This window comes from Camelus ferus, chromosome 16, assembly GCF_009834535.1.
Source record: "Camelus ferus isolate YT-003-E chromosome 16, BCGSAC_Cfer_1.0, whole genome shotgun sequence".
Taxonomy (NCBI): Eukaryota; Metazoa; Chordata; class Mammalia; order Artiodactyla; family Camelidae; genus Camelus; species Camelus ferus.
Window position 1 is genome coordinate 22,243,248 of NC_045711.1, and position 13,945 is coordinate 22,257,192.

Below are 13,945 nucleotides of genomic sequence, written 5' to 3' on the forward strand. Positions count from 1 at the left end.
GAGAGAGTGGGGGCCCACTGGAGAAGTGTCGGGGGCCACCCTGCTGCAGGGGTAGCCGAGGAGGGGGCAGAGGGCCAGCCGCCCCGGCAGGGAGAGGTTCCTCGTGCATCTCTGTGTTGCCCTCTGGGCCTCGGGCAGCAAGCTAGAGAGGGTCGGATGTACCTGGGCTGGAACCCTGACCTGTTGCACACCTCCGTGGGCTGCAGGTCTCTCGCCCGTAAAAGAGGAGTGAGATTACTGTGAATCACTGTATGGGGAGGCTTCCAGCTCAGCACCTGACCCGGGCTTCCACCGAGGCACCCTTTCCTTCTCCCTGTGCACAGGGATACTGAACTGCGCAGCCAGCCAGGCTGCATCCCTCTGCATGGCTCCTGGTTGCCAGTAAATCTCAGCTAGGTCAGAGCAGGGCTGAGAAGGGAGAGACGTGCTGGCTTCCTCCATCCTCTCAACACCAGTTGCAGGAAATCTGGAGCTGAGGTGAAACTGGGGAGCACTGGGAACGGCGAGGGGGAAGCTGCTTTGCCAGGCAAACGTCCCTCCACCAGTGGCCCCCGCTCCGGCCTCCTGATGCCCTTGTCCCCAGCACCTTTGACATCCTTGCTCTGGGAAGAAACCACCCCAGAAAAATGTAATTGGTCTCGCCTCTTGCCAGTTCTTAACCTGGGCTTTTCCGCAGGAGGAAAGGATGCCTGATTAGAATATCTCTGAAGAGGGCAGTGAGTTATAGTAATGGACACTCTTCTAGCTTTCTCTCCTGCTCATAAATCTATCCCCCTCTGAAAGTGCAGATGGTCCATAATCGTCCATCACGCCGGAGTTCAGCACCGGACAGCTCCCGGGCGGGTTTTTCCTAGGAGGCTCCGTTTTCTGCAAGCTAAACGGAACTGCGGCTCTGCACAGCCTCTCCCCGTGATGGAGTGTGAGCAGTCCAGCCGCCAGGAATGATTTAGGAGCGAACGGACAATAAATATCCGAGAGGTTGGAGCTCAGAGCAGGGAGGCGAAGAAGGCGCTGCTGCAGCTGTTCTTTTCATATATTTTTTATTTTATTTCATTTCGTTTCAGAGGGACAGCAGGTGGTAACATCCTGGGAAGGGGTCGGTCTCGAGTGACCTAAGGGGCTCCCTCTCCGGCCCCATCCCAAGGACGAGTCGAGAACTGAGGTCCAGGGGCCGTTTGGTTGGGGGAAGTGTAAATGGCTGGGTAGTTGACATTCGGGGAAACGTGAAATTTCCCGGAAGTCTTACCGGGCTCATTGATAAGTCCTTTCAAGTTTAAGCTGTGTCTTTTGATGATATGGCCAAGGTGTCCTCAAAATTCCTGCCGCGTGTGGGCCTAGTAAGGCACAGCCCCACAGGCTGCCCAGCCCCACCTGTGGAATTCCCAGTGATGAGCCCATCACGCTGTCTCCCCAGGGGGGGGGCTCAGGTGAGAGCAGCTCGCCTGTGGCCTGTTCTTATTCAGGGTCTTCTGGATGGCTCCTGCCCGGTGCTGGGCTGGCACAGAGGAACGGGCAGGGGTCCCTTTGCCGTTGCCTGAGGCAGGGGTTACAAAGAGTGGTTGTGCCTGTTGTGCTAAACACATTGGCTGTGTTTCCTACAGACCTTCCTCCTCTGATGCCTGGGAGCCTTCACTATGGGGTTTGTCCTCTCTGCAGACAGACAGAGGACAGTCCCTGGGACCGTGACCTTGCCTTGGCTTTGGGCAGCATTTCATAGCAGCCCAGGCCCTCCCCACTCTCCTCTCCCTGCCCAGAGGCAGAGGAGCCGGGGCTGGGCTGCGAGGGTGATGGATGAGCGTCTGCCTCCCACAGGTGCCAGCCTCGCTCTTCCAGGTGGTGCCTCATGGCTGCACAGCAGCAGGAGGGCTGGCTGCTCTCCCCCTCCATGCCCCCAACCCACTCCCTCCTCCCAGGAGCCAGATCCTCTGAACCCCAGGTGAGGAGAGGCTTTCAGAGCTCAGCGCTGGGGGCACAGGCCAGACACCAGCAGGTTCATCCACAGAAACTCTTGCCAGCGTCAGCTGCCTGCCCACCAGGAGGCAGGGGGTCGAGCCACACACATTTCTCCCAAGAAGGGGAAGTTGCCAAAGGGAGGGCCTGGTGCTGGCTCCTGGCGCCTCCTCACCAGCCCTTGGGAATGGAGCTCCCCTCGGAGGCTTCCTTGGGCCCCCAGACCCCCCCAGAGCACAATGTGTTCCCTGGAAGCCAAGGCAGCATCACTCTGCTCCTTCACCCGGCGTCAGCCTGCCCAGGGCCGCCAGCCCGTGGCGGATTGCTCTGGACGCAGAGGAAGTGCTTCTCTGTGCTCCCTCCTGGGTGTGACAGGCACCCGAGCCCCCAAAGCCAGCTTCTCCGAGCCCCCTGCACAGAGGCCCAGGGAGGGTGGTGGGAGCGCTTCCCCTCACCCATCAGTCCCCAGGCCTGCCCTGCATGCTTGTTGGATGCCATGGCTTGAGTGGCACGGCTGTGTGATCGGAACAAGCAGCGTCCCTCCCCGCCCCTGTGAGGGGCTCAGCCCGAAGTAGGCTTCCTCTCCCCCCACCTCCCACTGAGGCACTTGAGTGATTCAGCTCCTCCTAAAAATGGGCACCTGAAGATTTGCAAATAGCCTCGACATGCAAGATCCTGCGCCTCGTCCTGCCTCACCAGCTCGCCAGTAAACTGCCTGTCCTAACGGTTGGCCTCCCTTCGCCGTTTGCATCTGTGCACTAATGAAGCCTGGCTTGGGCTCACGTTGGGGCATCGCTCCACACACCACCGGCCACGGGCAGAACGCGCCTCTCTCGCCAGCTCTCAGCGAGCGGTCCTCTCTGGCCGGGGTGGAAGAGCGCTGAGTAGGGGCACTGCCTCCTCTGCCAGCGTCAAGCACCGGAAGGCGACGCGGTGTGAACTCCTCAGGACAGGGGGGCTCAGAGAAAGGGGCCAGGTGGGCGGGCAGGTGCAGCCACAGCATGCCAGTGTCCGTTGGTGGCCTCGCAGCTGCCATGACAGGCCCTTCTCTTGGCTGCAAAACGCACTGCTTTCACCATCACCCCACGTGCTGGACCAGGAAAGGGACTTAAAACCTCAACTTGAGATGCAGTTGATGCCTAGCAACCAGCCCTCGTGTCTGCATCGTGGGGAAACCTGCCCTGGGGTCTGTGATGATGGCGGAAGAGCCGTCCCTCATCTGTGCGGCAGCAACGACTTAACACAAGTGCTAAGAGACATGCTGGCTCCTGGGATCGACCCCCCCCCCCCGCCCCGGCCCAAGGAGACTCTGGAGAAGTCCCGGTCCAGCAGTTCTCTTACCAAGATCTTAAGATCCCTGGAGCACAACAGCAGACCTTCCACTGTCACACACTGGTGCTGTGTGTCTGTCACACACATTCTTGCCAGCCCCAGTGACAATGGGATCAGAATGATGATAATCCCCACGGGGCACCTACAGCACTGAGACTGAGGGAGCCTGAGAGCTTCGCCCAAGGTCCACATCCAGGGAAGGCAGGGCAGGAGATGGAACCCAGGCTTGCCTGGTTCCCAGCAATCACTTCCTCCCCTCCCCACCATGTTTCTTACTTTCAAACTATTGACTGTGACAAGTTTGAGTGTGGGGCCAGCCATTCACACCCAGTGGCAGCCAATCCCATATGATCCCTGAAAGCTTTGCTATTGGGCTGTGTATACAGTCGGCGCTAGAGCTGGGAAGAGGGCTTCTAGGCAAAGGACTTTGGAAACACAACGCTGCCGGTTAACTCACAAAGCATCCCAGACCCCCTCCGAGGACTCAAAGGCAGCCCTGGGTGTTCTGTGTCCGGAGCATGCATGTGTGTGCACGGGTGCAGTCAGGGGTTTGCAGACCGCTGGACCCTACTTAGGACGCCCGTCTCAGTGGCTGGACACCGGGGCACGTCTCCTTTTCATCCCAACCCCTGGGCATCATGCTCACCTGCCGTTGCCTTTGGACGCTGTGTGACACGTGTTTCATCATTCATCATTTCATCAGGAAAACAAATTTCACTTAGGAGCCAGGTCCTCAGCGCTGCCATCCGCCACCCCCAGTCGGTTATGCTCCACGTGGGAACGTGAACTAACTTTTATTAAGAGCTTGCTGGGTGCCAGGCTCTGTGCTGGGAACTGTGCCTGGGCACGCTGCCTCTGCCATCTCATTTAATGGCTTGGCACGTTCCCCCAGCCCTTCAGCGTTAACAGTCTCGGTAAGACTGTAACCTCCCTGCCTCAGCTCCACGGCCGGCAGCTCTGCAGAACCGCTCTCCCTCTTCCTCGCCCGTTCTTGGTTGGGGGGCCCTCTCTTCTCCTGCCCCCTGTGTGTATCGCTCCTTCTGAAGCCCAGCTGGGATCCCCCCCCCGCCAGCGTATCCCCCTCCTATCTCTCTACCTGCACCCACCTCTTCTTTCCTTACACCAACATTCTTCTGCGTCACCTTCTGCAGTTTTTAATAATCACAGACATGTTTGCAAAGTTGAGAACAAGTCATGAAGGTGAGTTTCAGCCCCTGAATTAGAAGGTAGATTCCTGAAGTCTCTGGCATCTGCTAGTCTTCGCCTTGTGGGTTTTCTGTGCCTGATAAACACTCAGGAACACTGTTCTTCCCGCCTCTACCCCCTCTGACTTCTCCGCGAGCCCACACACAGCACACTCTGATGCAAATGCTGCCACCTGCTCTTCACGGGAAAATTAGACGTGGAAGTTTCTGCATTAGGCCTTGAAGTGCCTCGTGTCGTGGCTCGGCTGAGTGGGGGTGTCGGGGCGGGGTCCGAGCTTTGGCTCAGTGGCCGTGGCCTCCCTAAGACCCGCTGCAGTGGCAGGAGTGTCCTGGCTTTTTGTCCGTGTCCTTACACTGACATCCAGCGTTCGCGTTTCACACAGGGAGGACAGAAGGTGGTCCCTGGGCCTTTGTAGATGGGGACATGCCTTTAGAAGTTGTCCATCTGTGCCCTGGGCCCCAGCACCTCATTTGAACACAATAAATTTGAAGTCCATCTGTGTTTTTCAGCCCATTTAAATCTGAAAAACGAAGGCCATGAATCAAATCGGGGAGTGGTGGACACTGGCAGCGGGCGCTGCCGGGCCGTGGGGCCTCCTGTCTGGGGACCCGAGTGCGTCCGTGGGGGCCCCCCCCTAGCTGTGCCACCCCTTACCCCGAGGACCCGACGCTGCTTTGCCGAGAAGGTGGTGCCTCGGGGGCAGGAAGAATCCATTTTCCGCTTACCTATCAGTGATGGTGAGAGCCAGGCTGTGACACGGAGAAGTGGGGCGGCCCCTCAGCCGTTCTGCTGCAGACAGTAACAGTTCTGCCCCAGGATTTTCAGGGGGAAGGCAGATGCTCACAGAACAGGCAGGCAGAGCTCACAGCTGTGAGGTGCGGCATTTTTACGTCGAAGGCTCTACTGACAGCTCAGTGGAGGGCAGCAAGCCGCTGCTGTCCAACCCCGAGGGCGGGACGTGGGGCGTGAGCTCAGGTGCGTCCTGCAGGGTTCGGGATGGATTAGAGGAAGGACTTTTTCTGGCAGTGGGATTGGTTTGCCAAGGGAGGCAGGGCTCCTTGCAGGGAAGCATTTAAAAATCATACCAATTCACAGGGGAGGCTGTAGCTCAGTGGTAGAGCACGTGCTTAGCGTGCGTGAGGTCCTGTGTTCAATCCCCAGCACCTTCATTTAAAAAATAATACTTTAAATATATAAATAAATAAATGTCATTCTCTCCCTGCCAAAGTAAAAAAAAAGTTTGAGTTTTTTAATTGTAAAAAAAAAAAATTTTTTTTTAAAGTTAAACATATTAAAAAATGATTTTTTTTAATTGTACCAGTTCTCATGACGAGGACAGTACTTGAAGGCAGGAGAAGGACCAAGCATTGTCAAGTCTATTCTTCAAGCAGGAAGATCTGGGGTCCATGGGACCCTGCTTCTGCCACTGGTCCTGGTGACAGACTGGGCTGCCAGCAGCACCTCCTTGTCTGTGGCTTGGAGTCAGCGTTGGCACCAAGAGGCACCTGCAGGGGACTAAATCCCAGCCACCCCCCCCCCCAGAGGCCACATCTGCAGTGGTCAGGCAGCAAGGCCACCACAGCTTTCTGGGAAGCTGCCCACATCTCGGGAGCCACAGGCCACACAAATGGTCCAGCCCCACAGAACACACCAGCCAGCGCAGGCTGCCCTCGGCGTTAATTTACTCAGGGCCCTCTGGCGAGCTGATCTGAACCCAGAAACCCGGCAGAGACTCCCCGGGGATTCGCCGCCAGGGCCTGCCAGGGGGTTTGTACGGGGAGGTCGCTGTGTGTCCTGCGAAGGGCCAGGAAGAGCGTCTGCTGCTCCTCCTTCTGCCCCCCACCCCCAGCCTCTTAGCTGCCTCAGCTCTCCCCTGCAGCTGAGGCTCACCGTCTCCCGGGTTCCCTCCTTTTTTGGGGTGACACAGGGGTCACAGGCTCCTCCTTCCTTGCTCCAGTCTGTCACTTTTGTGGCAGAAAAGAAGCAGGGAAACCATCTGGGAAGTAGGTCACATTAAAAAAAAAAAAAGCAAAACAACAACCTGCCTGTAATTAAACTAGCTCCTCACGGGGGGCTGTCTCCGCAGGAGCCAACAATCCAGCAGCAACTTCCTCCCCCACCCACCAGAGCCTTCCCTCCTTACATGGGAAATCTCAAAATTCAACTCTTGGCACAGAATGTTCCAACAAATCCCCACCAGGCAAATAGAGCAAACGTCCCGATGTTAGTCCTCTGACGGCCTCTTGGCTGTGCTACTGAGAGAGGAAGGTGGTCGGTGTGGAGGGGCTGAGTGTGGGAACAAAAGCAGGGGGCGCCGGCCGTACTCATGGAGCCGAGCTCCCTGGCTCGTCTGCCCGTGCGGTTTTGTTTTCTGGATTTTAACACGTGGTTGGTGTTGTCCTCTGGGTTGGAGCTTTGGACAGTCCACGATGGCCTCCTTTTCTTCCCTGTGGCCTCCTCAGCCCCATGCTGGGTTTCTCCTTGGCCCCTGGGTGAGCAGGTAACACCCGGACCATCCAGATCTTCGGGCCCCGAGCACTTGTGTTTCACTCACGTCAGGGCTTCGTCCTCGCCGGGGCCGGCGGACAGCTCTCGGGCAGGCGCTTCCTTCTACTCCTGAACTTTGCCAGCAGCAGGCCAGCAGTTCACAGGAGGGTCTGACCAACCCTGTTGTGCTGGAGGTGTTTCCAACCCATGAGACGATTGTTTTTCTAAGAGGCGAGGATGAAAAGACATTTCTAGATGCGACAAAGTGGTAAAGCATGATAAAGCTTAACTTCCATTCCCAGAAGAATCATCATGAAACCAGCTGATTAAGACACGGGAGTCAGCGTGCCGTGCGCTGTCTTGCTGGTCGTCAACCAGATCCAACCTCTTCCCCTGCCTGGAGGATGGTCCCGGTGGGTCATGCCGCCCTGTGACTCACCTCAGCCCCATCAGAGACTGAGATTCTTTTGTTTGTTGGTTGGTTTTGAAGACTGTGGTTCTAACCACATAGCAAGGTTCTAAACCAGCTACCAGTGGCCTGGGAAGCAACCAGTTGATAAGGGGAAGTCGAGGGTTCAGGGACACCTTGCCCATTTGCAGACAGTCTCAGGTCTACCTTTTCAACCCAGGAGGGCCCACGTTTTGTCCACTCCCTGGTGTCCAGGGCAGAAATCCTCTATTCTGGAATGCCCTCCCACATGCACCAATGTCCCTTTCTGTACGTCCTTGGGACTTGAGTGCCACCAGAGCACTCCAGTGGACCCAAGCCACCACCCTCAGGGATGGAAGCCAGTTGTGCTCACCCACACCTCCAGCCCGGGTGAGCACCCTGACCACGGGCCTCCCTCGTCTGTCACAGCATCTTTGTTCAGAGCTTGGTGTGGGTCTGAGCCAAGGCTTCAGACGCTGTCCATTGGCTTGACTGCAGAATCAATAGCAACTTCCTTATGGACGTTTTGTTTGGAAATAAACATCTAAAATTTGATGCATTGGGTCTGGTTTGGTGGAAAGAGTGCAGACTTTGGAATGCGAATGACCTGGGTCTGCAGTTTCAGCCAGGCTGCGTGCTGACCGTGCGGCCTTGGGCAAGTGACAGTCCCAGAGCCCCAGCCTCTGTGTCTGAATGATGGGGCTGTGGGGGTGATGGGAGGAGGCTCCAGGAGAGAGCAGGGGGGAAGAACCAGGCAGGCGGCTGGTCCTTGTGAAGTGTTAGCTTGTTCCTTCCTTCCTTCCTTCCTTCCTTCCTTCCTTCCTTCCTTCCTTCCTTCCTTCCTTTCTTCCTCCCTCCCTCCCTCCCTCCCCCCCTTTCTTTTTCTTTCTCTCTTTCTTTGAAGGATGTGTGTTTGTGCATGTGAGTGTGTGTGTGTGTGTGTGTGTGTGTGTGTGTGTGTGTGTTTAGGCTGGGCAGTCAGACAGCTGGAAGCTGGGGTTGCCAGGTAAAAATAGAGGGCACCTGGTTAAATTCTAATTTCAGGTAAACAATGAATACTTGTTAGTATAAGTATGTCCCAGATATTGTGTGATACATCCTTATACTAAAAAACAAAATGCAAAACATTATTCGTTGTTTATCTGAAATCTCAATTTTAACTAATCATCCACTAATTCAATTTGAGAAATCTGGCAACCCTCACTGGAACAAGGTTTGTTGTTTTGTTTGTAGAGTTTGATTGACAGAAGCAGATGGGGGAAGCATGGCGGCCTTGGGGGGAGGCGCTGCGCGGGGAAGGGCCCAGGCTTGCTGGGCCAGCTCACCCAGCCCAGACTCCTTGAGTCTCTTGCTTGGCCTGGTGACTTCTCCTTTTCTCATTTCTGGGGGTCCTTCAGTTGCACTGGGCAGAACTGTGAGCCCCAGACAGTCCTGGAGGGGAACAAAGGCAGCAGCCCCAGCCCCGCCCAGTGGGGTGGCACCCCCTCGGGCTGACCCCGCGCTGACACCAAGCTACACAGCCCAGCTTGGGCCGCTGGCCAGGCCCCACCTACTTGCTGATCTGGGTGCTGGGCTGTGTTCTCTGGAACCTTACCCATTTGTTTCACGGATGACATTTGACCTTCCTGAAGCAGGACCCAGCAGAGCTCAGAGCGGCTGCCAGACGGCTGTGAGCCCCGACACTGCCGAGTCCTCCTTGACATCCTGCTGCCTCCTCAGCCCCAAGACCCCCCACCGCCTCCGCAGCTCTGTTCCAGCCCCCCACCCTCCTGTTCGCTAAACCGCCCCCAGCAAATTACAGCCCGGTCCTCCCGCCTGCTCAGTGGGCACTGCCGCCCTGGCAGATTCTGGTGCCAGCAGCAGGGAGCTTGTACACCTGCAAAGGGGAACTAACAGGAAATAAAATCGCTTTCCTCCCCCGAGGCCCCCTCCAGCCCTGCCTGCAGACCCATCCCTTGCAGAGTGAATTGTTTCCAATCCAATCCCGTTTTTATTGAAGTTCCCTCCAGGGTTAGCTCAGGAGACTCTCCCCCTGCCTCTTCGCATGGCCTTATTTACGAGAATCCCCCCGGCGTGGCATTTCAGCGTCTCCATTAACATTTCTTGCGTCCTGCTCATTGCAAGCGTGGGCCCTCTGAGACCTCAGGGCTGGTGGGCACGGCAGCGGCCCGCAGAAATGCCAGGCTTATTTTAATTGGTTTGAAACTGCGGCTGGCGACCACGGAGGGGTCCTTTTCCTTGAGTAATGACCTGGAATTTGATCATGCAGCTTTGATTAGCTTGTAATACTGAAGAGTGGAGCCGTATAAGATCAGCCAGAGCCGGGGCACATCTGCCCGCGTGGCACGGCCGAGGAGACGCACCGGCCCTGGAGGACATGGGCAAGCGTGCGTGTGCAGCCCGGTGGACGACAGATGGCAGCTCTTGGGGGACATCATCTTGAACTGGGTTTCTGGCTGTGGGGCACCCTGTCTCCACCTCTCTCTGGCAGACCTGCCAGAAAGCTCCTAGGAGTCGGCCTCAGAGCGGAGCAGCCGCCCTGAAGTCCCCTCTGGGGTAGTTCTGGTTCCTCGTCGGCTTGAAGGTGTTTGCTTGTGGGGAGCAGGGGAAGCCTCCGGGCTGCCGGGGCCTCACGGCGCCCTTCTCGGCGTGGGAGGCTCTGCTCCCCAGGGCCCTGCGCCCGCCCCTTGCGGTCTTCAGGCAGAGGAGCATGAGAGCCCCTGAGTTCTTGGAAACACAGATGCTCTGGACTCCAGAATGTTCGAGGATGTGCTTCCGTCCCCACGGCCAGGACCTTGTTTGGAATGCAGCTGTTTCTGCTTCCTGTTTGCTCAGGCTGGTTGTGTCTAAGGAAAACCTCAGCGGGCAGGTGAAGCAACAATTCTAGACTAGTTTGTTGTCCTTTAAATGGAGGGAGCTTGGAAAGGGCAGACCTGACTCTTCCTTCCAGAGTTAACACCATATACACCGTCATTCATCTATAAAGCCATCCTGGCCACTGGCCAATGGGGTTCTACTGAGTCACTGAGGCTCGAAAACACCTCGCCTGCTGCTGAGTGATCACACACGTGTCATCGGGGTCTCTCACTCCCTCAAGGGGCTTACAATCTAACCATGCTTGTCTCAAAAAACTTTTTGGAGAACTTCTATAATTAAGGCAAATGATAATAAATATCTATGTTTCTCCACCTGCAATTAACAATGGTTAACATTTAGTCACATTGCACTGTTTTTAGGGAAAAAATAGAAATGATGGAGGTCGAAGCTCCTGCCATCAGGGGCTACAAGGTCTGCTGGGAGTTGAGCCTGCCGCCATCCTGGCGCTGATCCCTGTGTCATTCTCTTAACGGCTGTGCCCCGCCCCTTCCCTCCTGTCTCAGCTTCACCGAGGGGGAAACGGAGTCACCCAGTGGTGGCCGTGGCAACAGTGAGACCGGTGTGGCGGTCACAAGCCAGGTTCTCCAGCCAGGTTCCCTGGGCCCGGGCTGAGATGTGCCAGTGTGCAGGCTGTATACCCTTCGGGGGCTGGGGGGGCTCTTCAAGGTTCCGTGCCTCAGTTTCCCTCTAGGGTCTCTGAAAGGGTTAATGTGTTACAGCAGAAGACATTCCCCAGAGTCTTTATGATCAGAGGCACCGCCCTGCCTGAGCCCCTGTCCTTCCCTCTGCCCGCTCCCCCGGCCCGGGGGTGGGGGAGCTGGAGCCGCGGCAGAGCACCCCCCACCGGACCCCATCCTCGTCTGTGTTCGGGCAGCACAATTTATTAAACCAATGAAATCTTAAGTACTTGAGCCCCAGAGGCCCCGGGGTGTTCATAGGCCTGGAGGAGCTGGAGGGTTTGCAGGTCTGAGCCTTGTGGGCTGTGGGGACGGGGACCCAGGAAGGGTCCCGTCACCCTCCATGTCCCCGCCCCTCCCTGAGTCGGGATGCAGCTTGCGCCCCCTTGTTCTCTGTGTCACAGTCGGGAATCTCCAGTTCCCTTCGTTTTGAAAATCTGCTCTTCTCCTCGTCGCCTTCTTCCCTTCCTTTCCTGTCCCCCTTCTTTGTCTCTTGGAACTAACTCCTGGGGCTGCAGCAGCCTCGGGGGCGCGGCCCCACCTCGCTGCACACACGCAACTCTGCGAATCGATTCCACAAACGATTAGCTACAGTACAGCGGCGCTGCTAACTGCGGCGTTTGGCTTTGCAGTTATTGGTGCATCATCAGAATTGAGAAGCCATCGTCAGGCACGGGAGGAGAGGGGCAGTGGGCAGGCGCACAGGGGAGGGGTGGAGAGGACTGTCCTGCAAATGCGGGGAGCCTGGTTAGATGGTGAGGCCCCAGCTGAAGGGAGCTGGGCGTCACTTCAGAGACTCCAGAGGGCCCGGTGGCTCCGGGCTTGTTGCCAAGCAGATGGCCAGCCCCTCACTTCTTCTTTCTCCCACCTGCTTCGACGCCATTGCAGGCGCACAGCTCCTTCCCTGGGAGGAGGAGCTGCATGTTGGGCAGAGCCTGGGGCCGGGGTGGTGGCATTTCTGGGTTTGTTCACGGACAGGGTCAGTCTCTTAGCGTGCAAGCTGGAGAGACCCTGGAGGCCTTGAATCAGATGGGGTTCTCCAGACAAACAGAATCAGTATGATCTGTCCACTTACACACCATCTCTGTGTCTGTCTCCCTATGTATGTGTACGTGTACGTACGTAGCTACGGCTATGTGGAGATAAATCGTGTGGCTATAGACAGACAGACAGACAGACAGATACAAAAGACATTTGTTCAAGGTGTTGACTCCCACAGCTGGTTCTGGTGATGGTGAGAGAGGTTAAGTGTTTAGATAAACTGCAGGGTCAGCCCTGCACCCCTGGAATCTAGTCCGGTGACCCCGACTGGTGAGGGGGTGAAGCTGTAGCCCCAGCCTGGCTCTGTGATTGAGTGAAGAGTTTGGGCCCATGTTAGGAACAAGTGACACAGGCCATCCCACTACCCATCTGGCCATTGCCAGCTGGACCCCCTGGCATGCTGGCCCCATCCCCTCGGGCCCCAGGGACCATTCTGGTGTCCTGGGGCTCACCGCAGGGGAGGGGCAGAGCAGGGAGTGTCCGCTGCCATGAGGCGGTGAGCAGGGACGCCTCGTTATAACCCCCCTAATGTTTCTCGTTGCAGCGTTCAAAGGATGCCGTTCCCATGACACTCTGTCCTGTGATATTTTTAATCAAGAGTGCGGGAGAGCGTGTGTCTGAGGCACTCCAGATATTCAGAGATTGAAAGTGGTTTTGTTCTCGTGTTTTCTCTTTTTTACATGCAGCGCAAAGTCAGAACTGCCCAGGGAGGATTCTGTCCACGTCTCCCTCGAGCTGGTCTGCAGGCCCCTGTGGCTGGGACCCTGTCCCAGGAGCTGCCCGTCTGCAAACAGGTGCGTGCCCCTTCCTGTCCGACTCTGCTCCGCTCAACCTGGTTCTCAGATCGGGGGCCTCTCAGAGGCCTGGGGGGCTGTGGGCGAGGGGCACATCCACGGGCGGCAGTGCGACCTGGAGGGATGTCAGCAGGGAAGTAGTGGCCGGTAGAGAGGAGGGTCCACCCCCACCCCCGCCGCCTGGTTCCCAGACCCCTCTGTGTTTTTCACCTGCCCTCACCCTGTGCCTCCACTAAAATGCAGATCAGCAAGTATATAATAGATAATTAATAGACTGATCAGCCAGCAAGGGAGGTAAGTAGATAAATAATTTTAATTATCCTTAGGTTGCCCATAAATCCCCTCACTGCCTTTTTATTAAACTCTGTTTACAGGAGTCATTTATACTGCAGGTCGTTCTGTAGACCCTCCCCCACTTCCTGACCTCGGGCGGACGGGCAGGTGGCAGCAGGTCCCTTCCCTTCAGGCCTGGCTCTGGGGCGGGTGGAAGGCTCGGCCCGGGCAGCGGGCTGGGCGGCACCGGGTGGGCCGCGCTCAGCACGCGACACGGCTGCAGCCTGAATTTAGGCAACTCGGAGCCCTTCGTCTTGCTTGGCGCCTGTGCTGCAGGTCTGCGCTCACTGTCCTCCCCGGGGGCGGCTTCGGCCTATTAATAGCCTTGGCTGAGCTGTCCTCACTGCTCTGAAGGCCAAGAGGGAAAGTGGGTTAATAAATATAAAAGAAAACTCTCTCAGAGGGCCTAGGGCCAAACTGTCTCCCAGACTCTCCGAGATCGACGGCTGGGGAACCCGGACAGGGCGTGCGGTTCCCTTCACCCCAGCCTCTCCCCTTTCCCCAGCCAGAGGCCCAGGGCCCTGCTGGCCAGTCTGAGGACCAGCGTGGAGAAACGCTCCCAGGTTTCCAGGGAGCTTGGATGGAGGAGGCGCTGGTGGGAAAGGCCGCCGTCCAGGTCGGGCAGAGGAGGTGGCTCAGACGTGGCCTTCATGCATCTGGGTGGAGGGCGAGAGGGAGGGCATCCTTGGCTTTCCCACCTCCCCTCCTGCCTGCATCCTTTCCCCATCATTTTGCTCCTGACCGTCCGTGTCTACTCCTCTGTGCTTGGAAGAGAAAGAGGAAGAGGGCCTTGGGCTGGTCACTGGGCAAGACCCCTC

General features: G+C 57.1%; 1 protein-coding gene across 3 annotated transcripts in view; it reads left to right on the plus strand.

Annotated features, from left to right (window-relative positions):
• RBFOX3 (RNA binding fox-1 homolog 3) overlaps positions 1–13,945 on the plus strand; it is a 346,648-nt gene that overhangs the window by 157,646 nt on the left and 175,057 nt on the right. For all 3 annotated transcript variants that reach the window (XM_032456692.1, XM_032456690.1, XM_032456691.1), the window contains one exon: positions 12,687–12,794. Coding sequence is in view for 2 of the 3 variants with exons in the window: in XM_032456690.1 (XP_032312581.1) it covers positions 12,687–12,794 (108 nt within the window). In the remaining variant the exon portion in view is untranslated. The remainder of the gene's footprint in view (positions 1–12,686; positions 12,795–13,945) is intronic.